Source organism: Rana temporaria, chromosome 4, assembly GCF_905171775.1.
Source record: "Rana temporaria chromosome 4, aRanTem1.1, whole genome shotgun sequence".
NCBI classification, from domain to species: Eukaryota; Metazoa; Chordata; class Amphibia; order Anura; family Ranidae; genus Rana; species Rana temporaria.
Genome location: NC_053492.1, coordinates 460,453,619 through 460,472,404, shown reverse-complemented (window position 1 = coordinate 460,472,404; position 18,786 = coordinate 460,453,619). Strand labels below are relative to the sequence as shown.

At 46.3% G+C, this 18,786-nt stretch overlaps 1 protein-coding gene and 1 non-coding gene across 7 annotated transcripts in view; both read left to right on the top strand.

The window, feature by feature from the left end:
* The window catches only part of RTN4 (reticulon 4), a 94,712-nt gene that overhangs the window by 61,434 nt on the left and 14,492 nt on the right, over positions 1 to 18,786 (top strand). For all 6 annotated transcript variants that reach the window (XM_040351654.1, XM_040351655.1, XM_040351656.1 and 3 more), the window contains 2 exons: positions 5,155 to 5,362; positions 14,382 to 14,520. In XM_040351654.1, coding sequence (XP_040207588.1) covers positions 5,155 to 5,362; positions 14,382 to 14,520 — 347 coding nt within the window. The remainder of the gene's footprint in view (positions 1 to 5,154; positions 5,363 to 14,381; positions 14,521 to 18,786) is intronic.
* On the top strand, positions 17,302 to 17,432 carry LOC120938428. Its single transcript, XR_005749045.1, has one exon. It is a non-coding gene; the product is annotated as a small nucleolar RNA SNORA42/SNORA80 family (small nucleolar RNA).

Here is an 18,786-nt window from a genome sequence, read left to right as displayed (position 1 = left end):
TGAATGCAGCATCAGTCCCCGAGGGCTGAGAACCGAGTGATCAAACGCCACCGATTTTTGCTCATTTGGCGTCTGTAGGCATGCACTAGTTTTTTTAATTCAAGTGATCGTAACCGTAATGCACTAGGCCTTTGCCCTCTGTTTATGGGCAAATATATATGAGATCTGCTAGACCAGGGATATGCAATTAGCGGACCTCCAGCTGTGCAGAACTACACTTCCCAGGAGGCTTAGCAATACTCTGACAGCCACAAGCATGACACCCAGAGGCATGATGGGACTTGTAGTTTTGCAACAGCTGGAGGTCCGCTAATTGCATATGCCTGCGCTAGACTGACCTGACCCTTACCATAGTGTGTATGTGTAAACAGCATGGAGGGAAACTCCCCAAGAGGAACTGCAGTCTAATCTTTGCCATTCTGAGGCTTCCCTCCAATCACTTTGCATATTTTATATATACTGTGATTCTGTACTTTATAAATATGCTGCAGAAATCTCCCTCCACAGAGTCTGGCTGCAACCATTTTTACTGTGGGCATCTGAAGCTGCTGCCTGTTCACCTCCCTGGATTTACACACGCGCACACCTGCAGCTCTGATTGGCCCTCATGACTCCTCCCCCCTCCCCCTTCGTTGCGTTCTTTCTGGCAAACTCCCACAAGAGAGCTGTGTATGATGTCATAAGCCTAGGTTAATGACCAGACAAACAGGAAGTGAGCTGTATATGGTGTTAACTGGCAGAATTTTTTTATTATTATTATTTAACTATCCAATGTTAAAACAAGGGCAGGGGATTTAAAGGGGTTGTAAAGGTAAATGTTTTTTCACCTTAATGCATCCTATGCATTAAGGTGAAAAAACATCAGACAGCCCCCCAGCCCCCATTTTACTTACCTGACCCTTCAAAAGTCCCGCGCTCGTCCCCGTCATCCTCTTCGGTTCCCAGCCTGGACGTTGATTGGCTACACTGGATGGATTGAAAGCAGCGCAGCCATTGACTGGCACTGCTGTCAATCACATCCAATGACGTGGGTGGCGGGGCCGAGTGATGGTCGGCGGCTATGCCTGCCGCTGTATCACGGGAGTGTGCCCGCAAGAGCTTTCCACCATGCGCTCGCATGAAGGTGGAAAGCTCTTGCGGAGGGGGAGCCATGACAGCCAGGAGACCCCCGAAGACGAGGATCGGGGCCACTGTGTGCAAAACGAGCCACACAGTGGAGGTAAGTATGACATGTTAATTTTTTTTTTTTTTAAATAACAAACTTTATTGTCCCTTTTTAATAGATGGAAAGTAAAAAAAAGACTGAAGAGCCACTTTAGGCCTCTTCCACACAGGCGGACTCCGTTGTCGGCTCAGCGGGAGAGATCTCTGCTGAGCCAGCGGATGACAAGTCCCTCTCTGCTCACTGAGCGGGGAGGGGCTTGTGCAGTGCCACTGTATCCTATTGGGAGATCTCATCCGATCCGCCACGGACGGATGGGGACGTATCGCCATCCGTCTTTTTTTTTTTTTTTTTTTTTTATCGGGTCGGATGTCAGCCGACATGTCTCCGCTGACATCCGATGCTCCATAGGATTATATTTTATATACTACTATAGCAGTCCATTCACAAAGCCATTGATGATCGGCTGACCGCTCTAGTTGCCGGTTATGAAAAAGCATTCAGGTTGTGACTCTGACTACACTTGCTGCATGCAGAGACTAGCGCTCCTCTTTAACTTTACTATATGCAGTGTACACACATTCTATGTCTGGGGGGGGGCCCCCGGCCGGTCTCTTCTAGGGGGGTGCAGTTGTGGAAGTAAGCGGCGCTCGTTATGAGGTTTGGCAGATTGTTCATGTTTGGCACGTTCTCAGGGTGTTATTAGGTAATGAGCCTTTGCCATGTTTATCTTACTGTGAACTGAACCATATTTAGAAGCAAATGAAACACATTGTCAGATACTCGCTCACTGTTCTCCAACTATTTCTACACTTGTGTATTTGCTGTACTTGTGTTGTAATTCTTCTGTGTCCTCAATGTTACATTGGCAATTGCATCGGCACAGGCTTCTATTGTACAAAGTGAATATATAGAATTTCTAAAAATTAATTCCAGGTATGGATATTTTTTCATAGTTGGTCCAGCTTGGATCTATGTATGTATGTATATGTATGTATGTATGTATATACATACCTGGCGGATGTCTCTGGAAGCCGGAAATCATCATCCGCTGCTCCAGTGTTCTCCACTTCTGGATCCGGTGCCGAGCGGCTGCCCTGCTGTAATGCGATTACAGGAGGTTGGCCGCTTGGCATTGTTGCCATTCAGAGAATGCTCACACTGCCTGCGGAGGCACATTGATACTGGAATGGTCACAAACACCTTCCTCTGTGCAGCATTTATAGTAGAAAACGCCTGTAGTAATTCCCGAGGTGGTGAGCGGTCGGTGCGCTGGCTTGTAATGTCCTCCTAGAACCCGAATAAACATGTAAAATAAATCCGGCAGCAAGATCTTCTGCAATAAATACATTAATTCGGGTGTGGTACAAAAGCCATGGCTATGATTAAGGCTGAAACGCGTAAGCCTTGTATTTTGTATCACACCTGGATTAATGTATCCATTGCGGAAGATCAAGCTCCTAGCATTCTATCTATGCAGTAGGAATGGGGTCGGGTGTATTTGGGATTTGAGACGTTTTCCAGTCCACAGCTGCACAGATTAGGAAATGTCTCGGTGCCTGTGATTGGCAGTGTCGGCTTCCTGGTGGGATCCCAAACACGTCCGAGGACATCTCTACTACTCAGTGCCGCAGAGCTCCCTCCCCACCAATGCAGCCATCGCACACATGGGGCAGTGGCTGGGAAGTTTTGAAGTTGAGTGGGCAAAATCTTTCCTGATCAGGTCTGCTTCTCTTGTGATGAACAGCAGACAGCGGGCTCATCCATAACCAATACACAGTCTGCTATTTACTATAGAAGAGCTGTGCGGGGAGGTGTTGGTGCACGTCTTGCCCATTGGAGGTTAGGCAGGTTGGTTTCCCAGCACAGCCAGGAAATCGTCTAAATGTTCTGTGCATTGTGGCGTGCTGCATGATAAAAAAAAAAAAAAAAAAGTGTGGGCTGCCAGGGTATCTAAAATTGAGTTTCCTTTTATGCTTCATTTAAACAAAATGAACATACCCAGACACGAAGACCCCTTTCACACCGGGAAGAAGCAGCCTCATCTGCAGTCGCAAGGTGAAAGCCAGAGGTGCTTTCGAAGCCCCTTTACACTGCCGGCGCCTGAAAAACGCTGGTAAAGCTCCGCTAAGACCCCTTTCACACTGGGGCGTTTTTCAGGCGCTTTGGCATTAAAAAAAGCACTTCAATGGGAAGGGGCGCTTTAGGTGCGGTGTATTCAGCGCTGCAAAGAAGCTGCTTGCAGCACTTTTATTTTTTGACGCCCTGCCAGCGCAGCGCCCCAGTGTGGAAGCCCTCAGGCTTTCACATTGGGATTGCAGATGAGGCTTCTATCAGACGTTTTTTTTTTTTTTTTTTTGTGCGCTACAAACAGCATTGTTGGGTATTGCTCTGCCTGCCCAGCTACGACTTTCATTCAAAGGAACCTGTGAATGGCAAGACTCCAAGTCCCATCTGCCACCACGGCAGATCTCATTGGCGCACAAGTGAGGTGACATCACCACAGGAGTAGGCCATTGTTTACATCCTCCAAGTCCCTATCTTGGTACAGCCCTGGGACTAGGGGAAGGGTCTGCAGGAGTCTGAAATACACTCACAATGCGCTGATTGCAGTTGCAATGTTCTGCAGGCATTAATACCTAAAAATAAATTGCGTTTATTTTGGGTGTGTGCAGTATAGACTTTTGCATTTTTTTTTTTCTTTGAGACCCACAACTGGCTAAATATTGTGTAGCAGTAAACCTTACAGGTTCTAATCCTTTCTGAATCTGCCCTATACTTCTTACCAGTGCAAACGATACGAAAATCGTACGAAAAATACCGCTTTCTAGGCGATCGTATGATAATCTGACCATTGGCACAGCTTTCGATGCCCGATCTCGGCAGTTCTTCCCAAAAAATACAATACAAATATACTACATATACACTACAACACGATTTCCCTTCCGAGTTTTTATTCTGTCGTACGAGAATTTCAGTCACTTTCGTAACCTCTTCAGTTTTTGATCTGAAATTGGCATGCAAAAAAAGCGGATCGTTTGTCCGATTAATCTCATCGTGTGTATGGGCCTTTAGGGTAAATCGAAAAAGGAAAAATTGTAAAAGGGCCTGCCTAATTGGATACAATTTAAATTTTTTTTTTTTTTTAGTTTTGACCTCATGTCTTTTTTGGTAAATCTAAAGGAAAATTTAACGTGTATGGCCAGCCTTAGTGTTTTGGCTGGAGTAGAACTTTAAAGTGGAGGTCCGGGGGGGGGGGGGGGGTAATTAAAAGCCAGCAGCTACATATACTGCAACTGCTGGCTTTTAATAAATGGACAATTACCTGTCCTGCAGTCCCTCCAAGTCGGCACCGCAGCTGTTTCCATCAGCTGTCGGGTGCTGCCACCGGCATTGCGGGTAAGGGAACCCAGCAGTGTAGCCTTTCGGCTTCAGGCCCGGAACCCTACTGCGCATGCACGAGGCCCGGCTCCTCTATTAGCCCGGCGGCCAGAGGAGGGGAGGGAGCCCTGCGGCGATGTCACTGCTGCGGCCGGACTCCTGAAAGTGGGAAAGGATGCCTGTCAGACAGGTATCCTGTCCCCTCTCCCCCTGAAAGGTGCGAATTATGGCACCGGAGGGGGGGAGGATGAGCAGAAGTTCCACTTTATTGTGGAGCTCCTCTTTAAACGGTGGATTACTGCGCAGACATACACTGATCATGCATGGCTCTGATTGGCCTAATCGCAAAACGGAAATGATGGCTGGCGGCCCGTACTTCCTTCCTCCCTGAGACCGTTGTATTTTGTTGGGCTGGGTACGGTATAGGTCTATGATTGCAAATACCTTGGTGAACTTTACCCTTTACCTGTTAGATAACATGAGTAGTATTGTCTTTTATTGCCAAATTGTGCTCTCCAGATCAGATAATGAGTTTTCATGCATGTTTTTTTTTTTGTTTGTTTTTTTGTTTTTTCTTTCTGTTGCTAATTGCATCTCCCTCTTCCTTCTAGTCGTTGACCTCCTGTACTGGCGGGATATAAAGAAATCCGGACTGGTGTTCGGTGCCAGCCTCTTCCTGTTGCTCTCTCTGACGGTGTTCAGCATAGTGAGCGTTTCCGCATACATTGCCTTGGCCCTGCTGTCTGTCACCATCAGCTTTAGAATATACAAGGGGGTGCTGCAAGCAATTCAGAAGTCCGAGGAAGGCCATCCATTTAAGTAAGTAGGATTTTGAAATATCTCATGAAATGTAATAACTTGCTGTTTTTATAGCTATATTGTGTTAGTCCAGTGGTCTCCAATCTGCGGTATTTTCTACTCCCACTGGCCAGTCTGTCCCCCTAAAGTCCAGTAAACTGGCCCTTTTCTGTAGAAAGTTTGGGGACCTAATCGGTCAAGAATGTGGCCATCACTGGCCAGTGCAGCAGAATAAGTAATTGGTAGCTGGTATAACACCTATTCAAAGTATTTATCATAAAGATGCAGCCAGTTTTGCTGTATGGGCAAAATTAAAGTGATTGTAAAGTCGTTATTTTTATATTAAAAAAACAAACCTGTTATGTGGATTAGCACAGAGCAGCCGGATCCCCCCTCTTCTTGGGTCCCTCTTCTGTGCTCCTGGCCCCTCCCTGTTCAGGGCCCCCACAGCAAGCAGCTTACTATGGGGGCACCCGAGCCGAGTTCACAGCTCTTTGTAACCATTCAGACACAGCCCCAGGCTCGCCCTCTCTCCCCTGATCGGCTAGCTCAGTGGTCATCAGCCCTGTCCCTGGCCCACTAACAGGCCAGGTTTGCAAGATAACTTAAATACATCACAGGTGATATCATTTGCTACTCAGTGATTGCAGTATTCTAGTCTGCATAGCATACTAGCTCATTATGAATTACTTACCTGAGATCGAAGCGACTCTCGTTCCTCTCCTCCGCCATGATACCCAAGTGACTTCCGGGTATCGCGGATTGGCCAGAGCCGCGATGACGTTGCATTGCGCGCGGGAGACGTCAGTGACGGCGCAATCGTTTTCACTAACAGCACGCTCAGTGTGCCTGTGCCGTTGTCTACAAATGTCTCCTAAACGGTGTAGGTTTAGGAGATATTTGTTGCACCTACAGGTATGCCTTAATCTAGGCTTACCTGTGTAGGTTAAAGTGGCCTGTAAGGGGTTACAACCACTTTTTTGAAGATGCTGGTTATCTGGCTGTTGGCTAACTGCACTCAACATTGTAGGCATATCTGTAAAATTTGTTTTTGCTTTTTTGCATGTTTTTATTCCAAGTAAAAGGCACAAATTATTGAAGGAAGAGGGTGAACCTGGCATTTGCAGAATAAAGTAGCAATGATAGTCTGCATGCCTCTCTCAAAAGGGTTACCTGTAAGGTCATATGTACATGGGGCATTCAGCCCTGATGCATATGGCTCTGGTGTTTAGCTGTGACCTTAGGGCACAGGTTCACTGTCCATACCCACTGCCAGAAGCTTGTCCAAACCATATGAGGCTGGTGGCTGGACCAATACTAACATTTTAGGACAGTGTGCACCCAGGGGGTGAATGCCTAGATCGCTAGAAGTCTGTGTTCTGGGCATTTGCCCTTGGGTACATGCTGCCTTTTACACGTTGGTGCCACTGGCTGCACTGTCCGGCCTCACTGCTGGCAGCCTGTTAAACTTTGAGTAGCTGACAGCTGCTGGGGATGCATTCACCCCCGGGTGCATACTTGCCCTAATTGTTAGTACTGGTAATGGTTTTCACCCAAAACCCTGTCCAGCCACCAGCCTCTTGTATAGTATGACAGGCTGCTGGCAGTGAGGCGGGGCGGTCACCTGTGCCCCCTGCTTCGAGGGCCGAACTCCCAACGTCTGTGGGACCTAAGGCAAACCACGGATGGTGCCAATGTAAAGAAATTCTCACAATTCCACTATCAACACAGTGCCGATAGGAATCCCTACTGCTGAGCAATTATCTGCTTCTGGCAGGGGAAGCCGTCCCCGCCGGGAGAAACCAGTGATTATTGCTAGTTGCGATAATCGCAAGTGAATCCGGCAGGCGAGCTCGCATGAAGGTGGAAAGCTTTTGTGAGGAGGCGCCGAGGGACCCCAGAAGACCGGATTCGGGGACACTCTGTGCAAAACAAGCTGCACAGTGGAGGTAAGTATAACAGTGTCCCTTTTTAAAGAAGTACATCCTGAGCTTTTTAGGCTGGACTTCGCCTCTGGGTCACATGAGTGCAATATGTTTTACACTCCTGTGACCCGTTTTCAGAGGAGAGCGGTCTGAAGTCCGCTCTCTGACATCACTGATCAGTCCAGGAAGCACGTCATCCCGACTTCAGAAGTCTGGATCTGCCAGCTGCCTGGACTGATGGCGGTCTCGGCCTCTCAGCGAGCCAGTCCCCTCCACAACTCAGCGCTCCAGTGAGCGGAGGAGCAGCGTAGGAGAGGCACTGACTGACGGGCAGCATCTCTCCTCTCGGGAAGGTGAGAGAACCAAGTCATCGGCGGTGTTCGGTGGCTCGGTTCTCAGTGAAGAGGCGGCGGGGGACAGATGCATCGGTCTTATGCTCCATCCACCTGGGTAAGTATGAATGTGCAAAAATAAATAAATAAATACCCCATACTTTTTTAAACACTTTAAATTTGTGTGCAGTCAGACAGGACCTTGCACTACATAGTTGAAGGTAAATCCAAGAGAAATTTAATTGGGAAATTGTATAATGTATGGCCAGGTTTTTTTTTTTTTTTTGTCCCCCATCTCCATACTGAAACATATCTACATGCTTTTATTAAATGTTTTCATGACCTGCCTCTTGATGTGGTGTTTCGGTTTTAATTATGTAATGATCCAAGTTTAGTCTCGCATTGGGTGTGTTATGTGATGCTTGGCATACAGAGCAGCTGTCATATGCTTTTACATACAGTATGAATAAGTGGGCCAGAGGAATTTTCATTCCTTGATGAGGCATGTAGAGGAAGCCTTTCTTCCATAAGTGTTTATGGGGCTGTAATAATTGGGTAAAACTACACCCAACTTTACAGTTTACCCCCCCACATATTAATAATTTTTTGAATGGTAAAGGTATAACTTGGATAACTGCGAATAGAAAATAACTTGGGCCAAAGTGGTGGTAAACACAATGGGCTAGATTCAGAAAGAATTTATGCCGGCGTATCTATTGATACGCCGGCGCCGATTTGAATTTACACGGCGTATCTTCTTTCTGTATTCAGAAAACAAGATATGCCGAAATTTGCCTAAGATCCGACTGGCGTAAGTCTCTTACACCGTCGTATCTTAGTTGCATATTTATGCTGGCCGCTAGGTGGCGCTTCCGTCGATTTACGCAAGGAATATGCTAATTGGGTAGATACGCCGATTCACAAACGTACGTACACCCGGCGCATTTTTTTACATAGTTTACGTTAGGCTTTTTCCGGCGTAAGGTTACTCCTACTATGTGAGGCGTACGCAATGTTAAGTATGGACGTCGGTCCTGCGTCAAATTTTGTCATTTTTACGTCGTTTTGCTTAAGTCGTTCGCGATTAGGGCTTTGCGTAAATTACGTTCACGTCTAAAGCATTGACGATTTTCGGCGTAATTTCGAGCATGCGCACTGGGATTCGTTGGAGACGTCATTTACGTAGGGTCATGTTTTATTTACATAAAACACGCCCCCCACCTCTTCTCAATTTGAATTCGGCGCCCTTACGCCGGCAGAGTTACGCTATGCCGCAACTTACGGAGCAAGTGCTTTGTGAATACTGCACTTGCCTCTCTAAATTGCGGCGGCGTAGCGTAAATAACATACGCTACGCCCGCACAAACTTACGGCGGGCTACCTGAATCTAGCCCAATGAGTAGACAGTAATGTGACAGATTTGCCGCATGCATTACCGGGTATGAAAGGGATGGCAACCTGTACGAAATATTTGATCCTATTGTATGTAGCCTCAGTTATAGACGGTATACAGCGCTGTGTTCCGGCAGTGAGAACATCCCATCTGACTCCTGGAACACAGTTAAGTAGTTGGTCTGAACGCTGCTCAGCCTTCCACAGGAAGGTATACAACCGCTTTCATCTAGGCTTACTTGTAGGTAAAATTGATTGTACATGCTGATCACATAATGCCATCATACCAAGAACTAGAATCTGCCAATTAATGCCACAGCTACATGAGAGACCTAAAGCATAACTTTCCCCGTAACAATTTGCTAACAAATGTTCTTCAATGAACTTTCATTCCACATTAATTGTCAAAATTGGTGTGTGCTGTAAACTGCCTCCAGCATTGCGCCTGTTTCTTCTTGCTGCAGGCTGCCATTTTTTGCTGAAGCCTAGAGCCCTGAGCAGCAGTAAATCTTCAAACTGTCAACAGATCCGTTTCTGGTGCCTCTGATTTTTGGCACTGTGCCAGGAATAGATAACTGAGCATGTGCAGAGCGGGTGATCTAGTGTATTACTGGTTTTTAAACCTTGTAGGCACTTATTGTTAATATTTTACATGGCTATATTTGCAAAAGGGGCCATCCTGAAGTGACCGATCAGGACTTCATTTTCTGACTTAAAGCGGGGGTTCACCCTAAAAAAAAAAATTCTAATACATGGACCGACCTAGGAGACCGACAGTATGCTGTTATTTGTGTTTTTTTTTTTTTTTCAACATACCTGTATAGGGCTATTTTCGGCCCCCGGCTTTCCCTCGGGAGTGGGCGTTCCTAATCACAGGCTGTGATTGACGTGCTTCTGACCGGCGCATACTGCGCGTCACGAGTTGCCGAAAGAATCCGAACGTCGGTGCGCATGCGCCGTATAGAGCCGCACCGACGTTCGGCTTCTTTCGGCAACTCGTGATGCGCAGTATGCAGCGGTCGGAGGCACGTCAATCACAGCCTGTGATTAGGAACGCCCAATCCCGCGGGGAATATTGAGTGACAGGGGAGAAACTGCTGCCGGACTAAGGTAAGGATCGCCATTAAAAAAAACTATGGATTAATTATTGTGTCTGCCTGCTAGTTTAGTTGAGCCAAAGTCCAAATTTAGGGTGAACCTCCGCTTTAAGTTCCACTTTAATCTATGGTCAGGCAGAGATGTGTCCCTTTATATCCAACCACGTAGGAGTCCATCTAGGTCCGGATAAATAACAAATGCAAGTTTAACACCCCGGGCCTATAAACAGAGTCCAGCTTAGAACATTAACTTCTCCTGTAACTCCCCATATCGGAAGCCTCAGATACAAGTATTGGCGAGAGCCGCTAGGGGCTCAATGGTCAGGGCAAATAGGAGCGGGGACAAGGGGCATCCCGAGTTTGTCCAGATCTGTTCTTGGACCCCCGGTTGAGCGGACGCCGCCTGTCTGAAAGGACCCTTTAATCTTACTGTACTACACCATTCAGACATTCTGCAGCCCTTCAAACAAAGTTCTATTTAAAGCGAGTGATCTTTTCAGAAAGCGGTGGATGAGAGGCGTTGGTTTAGGTGAACTTTGTCTCCGACCCTTACTGTACAGAAACCGGCAGTGCCGCTGTTCCGTCAATGCCTTATTTTAGTTGCACTGTGAGCGATCTGCTGCAAATTCCCCTTATGCAGACATACTCCACATACTGATCAGTTTAGGGAAAGCCTTGTCAAGGTCATCCCAGCAGGAATGCCAAAACTGCTTGACCCATCTTCTGAGCTCATACCCAAAATATCCTCAGACGCGATCTGCGCCGCTTGACAGTTCTGCACTGGTCATCACACTGGAAGGTAATGTAAAGCATACATAGCTTAGTTCCCTCACCCCCTACTGACCTGCTGTATGCCATTAGAGACCGTGCTTGCTAAGCAGCTCCCATCAAGATATTGTAAGTGAAGCTCTCCTTTCAGGGAAGTGTGTCTCTCCTCTCCCCCCCCCCCCCCAGGTGAATGAATGAATGAATGACTTGTATAGCGCAACGCATGCGAACTGAATCGCCTCTGGGCGCTTTTTCCAGCCAGTATCTGCTTGGCTGGTGCGGTCATTTTTACCCCGTAGGATCATGACACGCTAGGGACACACAGTCATACACACATATATACATATATACTGGGCCAATTTGGACGAGATCCAATTTACCTACCAGCATGTCTTTGGAGTGTGGGAGGAAACCGGAGTACCCGGAGGAAACCCACGCAGACACAGGGAGAACATGCAAACTCCAGGCAGATGGTGTTGTGGTTGGGATTCGAACCAGCGAACCATTTGCTGCTAGGCGAAAGTGCTACTCACTGCACCACTGTTCGCTTTTTCTGTTCGCTTTTTCTGTTCGCTTTTTCTGTTCGCTTTTTCTGTTCGCTTTTTCTGTTCGCTTTTTCTGTTCGCTTTTTCTGTTCGCTTTTTCTGTTCGCTTTTTCTGTTCGCTTTTTCTGTTCGCTTTTTCTGTTCGCTTTTTCTGTTCGCTTTTTCTGTTCGCTTTTTCTGTTCATTTTCTCTGCACTGCCGTGGAGAAACCTTGCAGTTCAATCATCATGGACCCCTGGGAGACTTTACACAGCCTAGATTATTTTTGGCAGCAAATGTTGCAACTTAAAGAAGTACAGCTAAAGCTTGTTTGTACTTCTCCTGTGAATCACAGGAGTGCAGTTGGTTCTGCGTTCCTGTGACCCATTTTTAGTAGACAGCAAGCTTCATCCCGCTGTTGGCTGACATCACAGAGCCGGTTCAGGTTCGGACAAGATTGCGATAGTGGAGTCTGGATTCGCCCACGTGCCTGGACCAGCATCCGGCTCGGCCTTTTGGTGAGCTGCTGAGAGCCTGAGCCGGACTCTCACGCCCCCAACAGCCGTGCACTCCAGTGAGTGTGGAGGGGCAGAGCAGAGAGCTTCTGACAGTCGGGAGCTGTGAGACACGAACCATCAGCGGTGCTTGGTTCTCAGTGTAGTAGGGGGCGGGGACAGATGCATCATTAGACCGATGCTGCATCCACCTAGATAAGTTTGATTTAAAAAAAAAAAAACGCCATGCATCTTTTAAAGATGTTGGGGAGGCATGGAAGGTGGTACTGCAATTGTACATTTTTACTTTGTGCTTTTTGAGATCTTTAAGCTGTGCAGTTAAAATTATCTGGTGATAAACTTCTTTGTCTATTAAAGTGAATTCTGTCGGCAGGCCATAGACATTGAAGTTTTACTTATTTTTCTTCGTTCATAGATGGACACGGCATCCTTTGACAGTAGGGTTATATCCGCTTCCTACTGTCAAAGGATGCTGTCTCCGTCCACGAACTCAGAGAAATGGATTTTACGGTGAGTACAAAAATCCTATTATTCCTAACTATAAATGCAGTAAAACCTTGGATTGTGAGCAGAATTCGTTCCAGAAACATGCTTGTAATCCAAAGCACTTGTATATCAAAGCATTTTTTTACAGGGTATAAAAGAGAAGAGAGGCACCTCTAAGTGTAGCAATAAGTTGCTAAATGTTGTACCTTCATTACATGTAACCATATTGCTACAATTGGAGGCGCCTCTCCTTTTTTTTATACTCTGTTGTGACATGACGCTACTCTTATATCAAGACATTGCTTGTATATCAAGGCAAAATTTATTAAAACATTTTGCTTGTCTTGCAAAACGCTCTTAAACCAAGTTACTCTCAAACCAAGGTCTTGCTGTATAATATAATTTGTGTTATAAAAACAGGCTATCGCTGACCTCTGTAGCTGCAGGCACTGTGGCACAAGTAATCCTCAAAGTTCCCAACAGAGGTGCTGCAGTTGTCCTCTCAGTTGCCCCGCCTCCTGTAACTACTGCTCTGTTGCATTGGAGATTAGAAGGAAAGCTTTCCATTCTCAAAGGCAACCTACCACCATCTCTGCCATATTTTGTTTGGTTACGTTTCATAATGGAAACTGGTTAAAATTGCTAGAAAAATGCCCTTTACTTTGCCAGTATTTTAAAGTATATGTATACCCTCACCTTGTAGAACAACCTATTCAGTTTATAATCGCAATAAAAGGCATTACATTTGTGCATAGATGGGATGGGTGGTGTCAGGACAAGTCTGATCATTGCAGGGGAGCAGGCTGAGTTTGTAGCATAGCTAGAGAACTGACCACGCTGTGCTCATGCTGAGTGTGGTCAGTTTTTAATAGGAAAGCAGAGGGACTGACAGGAACACCAGGGATTTCTCGCACAAAGGAAGCAATAAAAAGAGAACAGGATACTCCTTTTTTTTATTTTTTTATTTCTTTTTCATTTTTTCTTTTTCATCAGGAATGTGAAATTTTGGGTTTTATATTGTAGAAGGATGGAAGACGGTACTGCAATTTGTACATTTTTACTTGGTGTTTGAGATCAACGCAGTTAAAATTATCTGGTTATAAACTTGGTTGTCTAATAAAGTGAACCTGTTGGCAGGCTATGGGACATTAAAGGTTTACATATTCCTAACAAGCATTAAATGAGCTTTAAAATGAAGCCAACACTGACCCCTGTCACTACAGGCGCTGGGGAGAAAGTCCTCAGTAGGTGACGTCTTCTCGGCTCTCTCCTAGAACTGCTTGGTTTTTCATAAGGGCTGGATTCACACCTATGGCATGTTTTTTGTGCATTTTGCAGATTTGCACTACAGAACGTGTTCCATAGGAAACCATGTTATATGGACTGTAGTGCAAATCTGCAAAATGCAACAAGCACTAAAAATGCCATGGGTGTGAATCCAGCCTTACAGTTAGGCCCCTTTCAGATGTCTGCTCCGCCTGTCCGTTTTTACAAGTCCGTTAACGGACTTGTATACATCCCTATGGGATCGCGTCCGTTAGCGGATGGAGCATCCGCTAGCGTCCGCGTCCGTCGGGATCCGGTTTTCGGACGGAAGAAAACCCTATTTTTCTTCCGTCCGGCGGAACGGAACTCATGCAGACGGACAGACGGTCCGTCTGCATCCGGTTCCCCATAGGGCAGAGCGGAGCTGAGACAGGGCGGTCCCTGCACTGTGTGCGGGGACCGCCCTATCCGCCGACAGCTCAGCGGGGATCCCCGCTGAGCCGACGGAGACACACGGAGCGGACCCGGAAACGGTCCGCTCCGTGTGAAAGAGCCCTTAGAAGGAAACTGTATAGGAGAGGTTGCATTATTGTGCAGCATGGTGTGATGCGATGCAGCTCACGGTAAAATGCAAACTTTAAAACGCACGCTATAAAGTATGTTATGTATAAACAAAACGCTACAAAACTTTGGAAAGTCCCGTATTCTGATCTGCCTCTGTTTTATCAATTTCAGATGTTGTCTGGATTCCAATGTGGCGGTGTCCGAAGAACTTGTTCATAAATATAGTAATGTTGCCCTGGGACATGTTAACTGCACTCTTAAGGAGCTGAGGCGTCTCTTCCTGGTGGAGGATCTGGTGGATTCTCTGAAGGTAGGTACATATTTTGGATGGAAAAGCATGGCTAACTCTATAGGTCTGGATTGCTATTTTGGTACAGAAAACCCCCCACACTACCTACACACAAACCCTTCCTTTTATGAAGTCGGTACAAGTTTCCGATGTATCGTCAAAAATATATATATATATATATATATATATATATATATATATATATATATATATATATATATATATATATATATATATATATATATATATATATATATATATATATATATATATATATATATATATATATATATATAAAATTAAATTAATTAATTTTTAACCACTTAATCCCCGGACCATTCCCAGGCCAGGTTTTGCGATTCGGCACTGCGTCGCTTTAACAGACAATTGCGCGGTCGTGCGACGTGGCTCCCAAACTAAATTGGCGTTTTTTTTCCCCCACAAATAGAGCTTTCTTTTGGTGGTATTTGATCACCTCTGCGGTTTTTATTTTTTGCGCTATAAACAAAAATAGAGCGACAATTTTGAAAAAAATGCAATATTTTTTTTACTTTTTGCTATAATATCCCCCAAAAACATATATAACATTTTTTTTTTCCCCTCAGTTTAGGCCGATACGTATTCTTCTACCTATTTTTGGTAAAAAAATCGCAATAAGCATTTATCGATTGGTTTGCGCAAAATTTATAGCGTTTACAAAATAGGGGATAGTTTTATTGCATTTTTATCAAGAATTTTTTTTTTTTTAACTACTAATGGCGGCGATCAGTGATTTTTTCCGTGACTGCAACATTATGGCGGACACTTCGGACAATTTTGACACATTTTTGGGACCATTGTCATTTTCACAGCAAAAAATGCATTTAAATTGCATTCTTTATTGTGAAAATGACAGTTGCAGTTTGGGAGTTAAACACAGGGGGCGCTGTAGGAGTTGAGGTTCACCTAGTGTGTGTTTACAACTGTAGGGGGTGTGGCTGTAGGACTGACGTCATCGATCGAGTCTCCCTATAAAAGGGATGACTCGATCGATGCAGCCGCCACAGTGAAGCACGGGGAAGCCGTGTTTACATACGAATAGCCGCGCCGTCGTCCCGGATCGCTCCCCGTGGGTTACTCACCGCTGCATGTACCGGGGGGGGTACCGATCGGACCCGCGGAAAGGCGGGGACATACATGTACGCCCATATGCCTGTACGTGCCATTCTGTGGACGTACATGTACATGCGGCGGGCGTTAACCAGTTAAAGTAAAACTTTAGGTTGGCAAATAGCTGCTGTATCCAGGCAGCACCTCCCTCACTTGGTCTTTGAGGAAGGTTTCTTCTGTCATACCCTTCTCCTTTTTTTTTTTTTTTTTTTAATGTCTTCAGTGATATCACCGGTGGTCAGAAGTGTTTATTTGTCTCCAGTGTAGGAAGTCTAAAGCGGGGATGTGCAATTAACGGACCTCCAGCTGTTGCAAAACTACAAGTCCCATCATGCCTCTGGGTGTCATGTTTGTGGCTGTCAGAGTCTTGCTATGCCTCATGGGATTTGTAGTTCTGCAACAGCTGGAGGTCCGCTAATTGCATATACCCGGTCTAAAGCCTCATACGCACAACCAACTTTTCTGTGGATTTTGGTTTGAAGGGCGTTGGCCGTGAACTTGCACACGGCACAACGTTTTGAGCCAACATTCACCAAACCATAGTTTTTCAGCTCTTTAACGCCACCCGACGGGCAACTGCTGCTATTGTTGGCTGATGTTTAGCATTGGTTCTGAGCATGCATGTTTGTACATCGGATTTTAGTTGGACCAACTTGCATGCACACGATCGGATAAACCGACGTACCAGATTTATTGTCCAACAGTTGGTGAGCATGAACAGCCAACATATGTTGGTTCAGCCAACAATTGTCTGATGGAGCATAAACACGGTCGGCTTATCTGACACATCGCGTCCATCAGACAATTATGGCCATAAAGTTGAATCATGTGTATGAGGCTTAAGGAAAGGTTGGCTGAATCCCAACCCCGGAAGTGGGTACAGCCAGACCCTCTAAGCCTGGGTTCCTGGCAGCCCACAAGGCTGGAGACTAGCAACCCACTGAACCCTCAGGTCTTTAGCATCAAGGTGCGGCCATACTTAAGTAGGGGGATGTTTGCTAAGCCATGTGGGCTCTTGGCTAGTTGGCTCTTCTTTGGGAGTATTGGTTGAGGGACCTTACTGTCTAAGGTGGCTCCTCCTTTTTTCTTCCATCTTTTCTCACTCTACCTCAGCACCTTAGTTTGTTGCTCTCTACCTCACTAGCAGGAAGTCTACCTCACTAGCAGGAAGTCTGCCTCACTAGCAGGGTGTCTGCCTCACTAGCAGGGTGTCTGCCTCACTAGCAGGGTGTCTGCCTCACTAGCAGGGTGTCTGCCTCACTAGCAGGGTGTCTGCCTCACTAGCAGGGTGTCTGCCTCACTAGCAGGGTGTCTGCCTCACTAGCAGGGTGTCTGCCTCACTAGCAGGGTGTCTGCCTCACTAGCAGGGTGTCTGCCTCACTAGCAGGGTGTCTGCCTCACTAGCAGGGTGTCTGCCTCACTAGCAGGGTGTCTGCCTCACTAGCAGGGTGTCTGCCTCACTAGCAGGGTGTCTGCCTCACTAGCAGGGTGTCTGCCTCACTAGCAGGGTGTCTGCCTCACTAGCAGGGTGTCTACCTCGGATCAGTTTGTTTCCTGCTTGGTCCCTTAACTTACAGTGTGTGTGTGTGTGTGTGTGTGCCCATGTGACTATAGCATCACACATGTGGGTACAGATTTAAAAAAAAGCGGGTAGCATGGCAATGGATTTATGCTGGGATTTGTTCAGTAATCCCTTCATAGTGTACCCCATGCAAGAGAAACATCGGCTCCGAACCATTGGTAAGCCTTCTGTAGGACTGACCACTGAAGTGAGCTGTACAGTTAATTGAGCGTTCTCTGTAGAGGACACTAGCTGGTCTACACGATCTCTGGCAGTAATCGGGACAGAGAAGAAAGGAGGGACGGCTGAAAGCAGGATCAATTGGGGAATTTTTTACTCTACATTATGAGCGCAATCCTTTACAGGAGAATGCTCATAATCCAAAGTACTTGCATATCAAAGAGAGCTTCCCCATTGAAGTCAATGGAAACTAAAATAATTTGTTCCGCATTGACTTCAATTGCATGCGGCCAGAGGTGGGGGGCGCCGGAGATCCTTGGTAACGGCCGAAAAGGCCTGAGGACACTTTGGCAAACCTCGGAAAGACTTTGTTCCTGAGATTTGCTGAGGTCAGCCGTGCTGTCCTCTGGCCTTTCCGTGCATTTGCGATCGGTGATAATTAGCTCCAGGCGCCCCCCCCCCCTCCCATTTCGGGCCAAAAGCAGTACTGCACACCGCTTTGGCCTGAATCATGCTAGTTTTGCGAGACAACACTCGTTTAAAATACAGTGCTTGTATTGCGAAGCGGTCGTTAACCGCGTTACTCACAATCCGAGGTTCCACTGTATAAGGATTTTAAAGTGGAGGTTCACCCAAAAACGTAATTTTTAACATTAGATTGAGGCTCATTTTGTCTAGGGGAATCGTGTTTTTTTTTTTTTTTATCGAAGCAGTACTTACCGTTTTAGAGAGCGATCTTCTCCGCCGCTTCCGGGTATGGGCTGCTGGACTGGGCGTTCCTATTTGATTGACAGGCTTCCGACGGTCGCATACATCGCGTCACGATTTTCCGAAAGTAGCCGACCGTCGGTGCGCAGGCACCATATAGAGCCGCACGGACGTTCGGCTTCTTTCGGCTACTCGTGACGCGATAGATGCGACCGCCGGAAGCCTGTCAATCAAATAGGAACGCCCAGTCCCGAAGACCATACCCGGAAGCGGCGGAGAAGATCGCTCTCTAAAACGGTACAAAATGAGCATCGATCTAAGGTTAAAAAAAAGATTTTGGGTGAACTCCCGCTTTAACTCGTATTTTTCTGTTTTTCGTGAGTCTGTTGCTGACCTTCAGAAAATTATGGTTGGTGTCCATTCATCGCTAGCGAGCCATGTAACGGAAAGCGTATCCAGGAAAGATGGAGGGGGCAGAAGTCCTTATCTGCACACTTCTAGGATACGGACTTGTACTGTTAAAGCCATGGAGTTGGCATGACAGCCAGGCAAGCAGCATTTGCAGGACGTGAAGTTTTAGAAACTGAGCATGTTCAGAAAATGGCGACCTACAGCAATTCTATATTCTTGTGTCCTTTCACATAGTGATCATGTGACCAAGGCTCCCTCTGTAGCTGGGCCAGTATCGT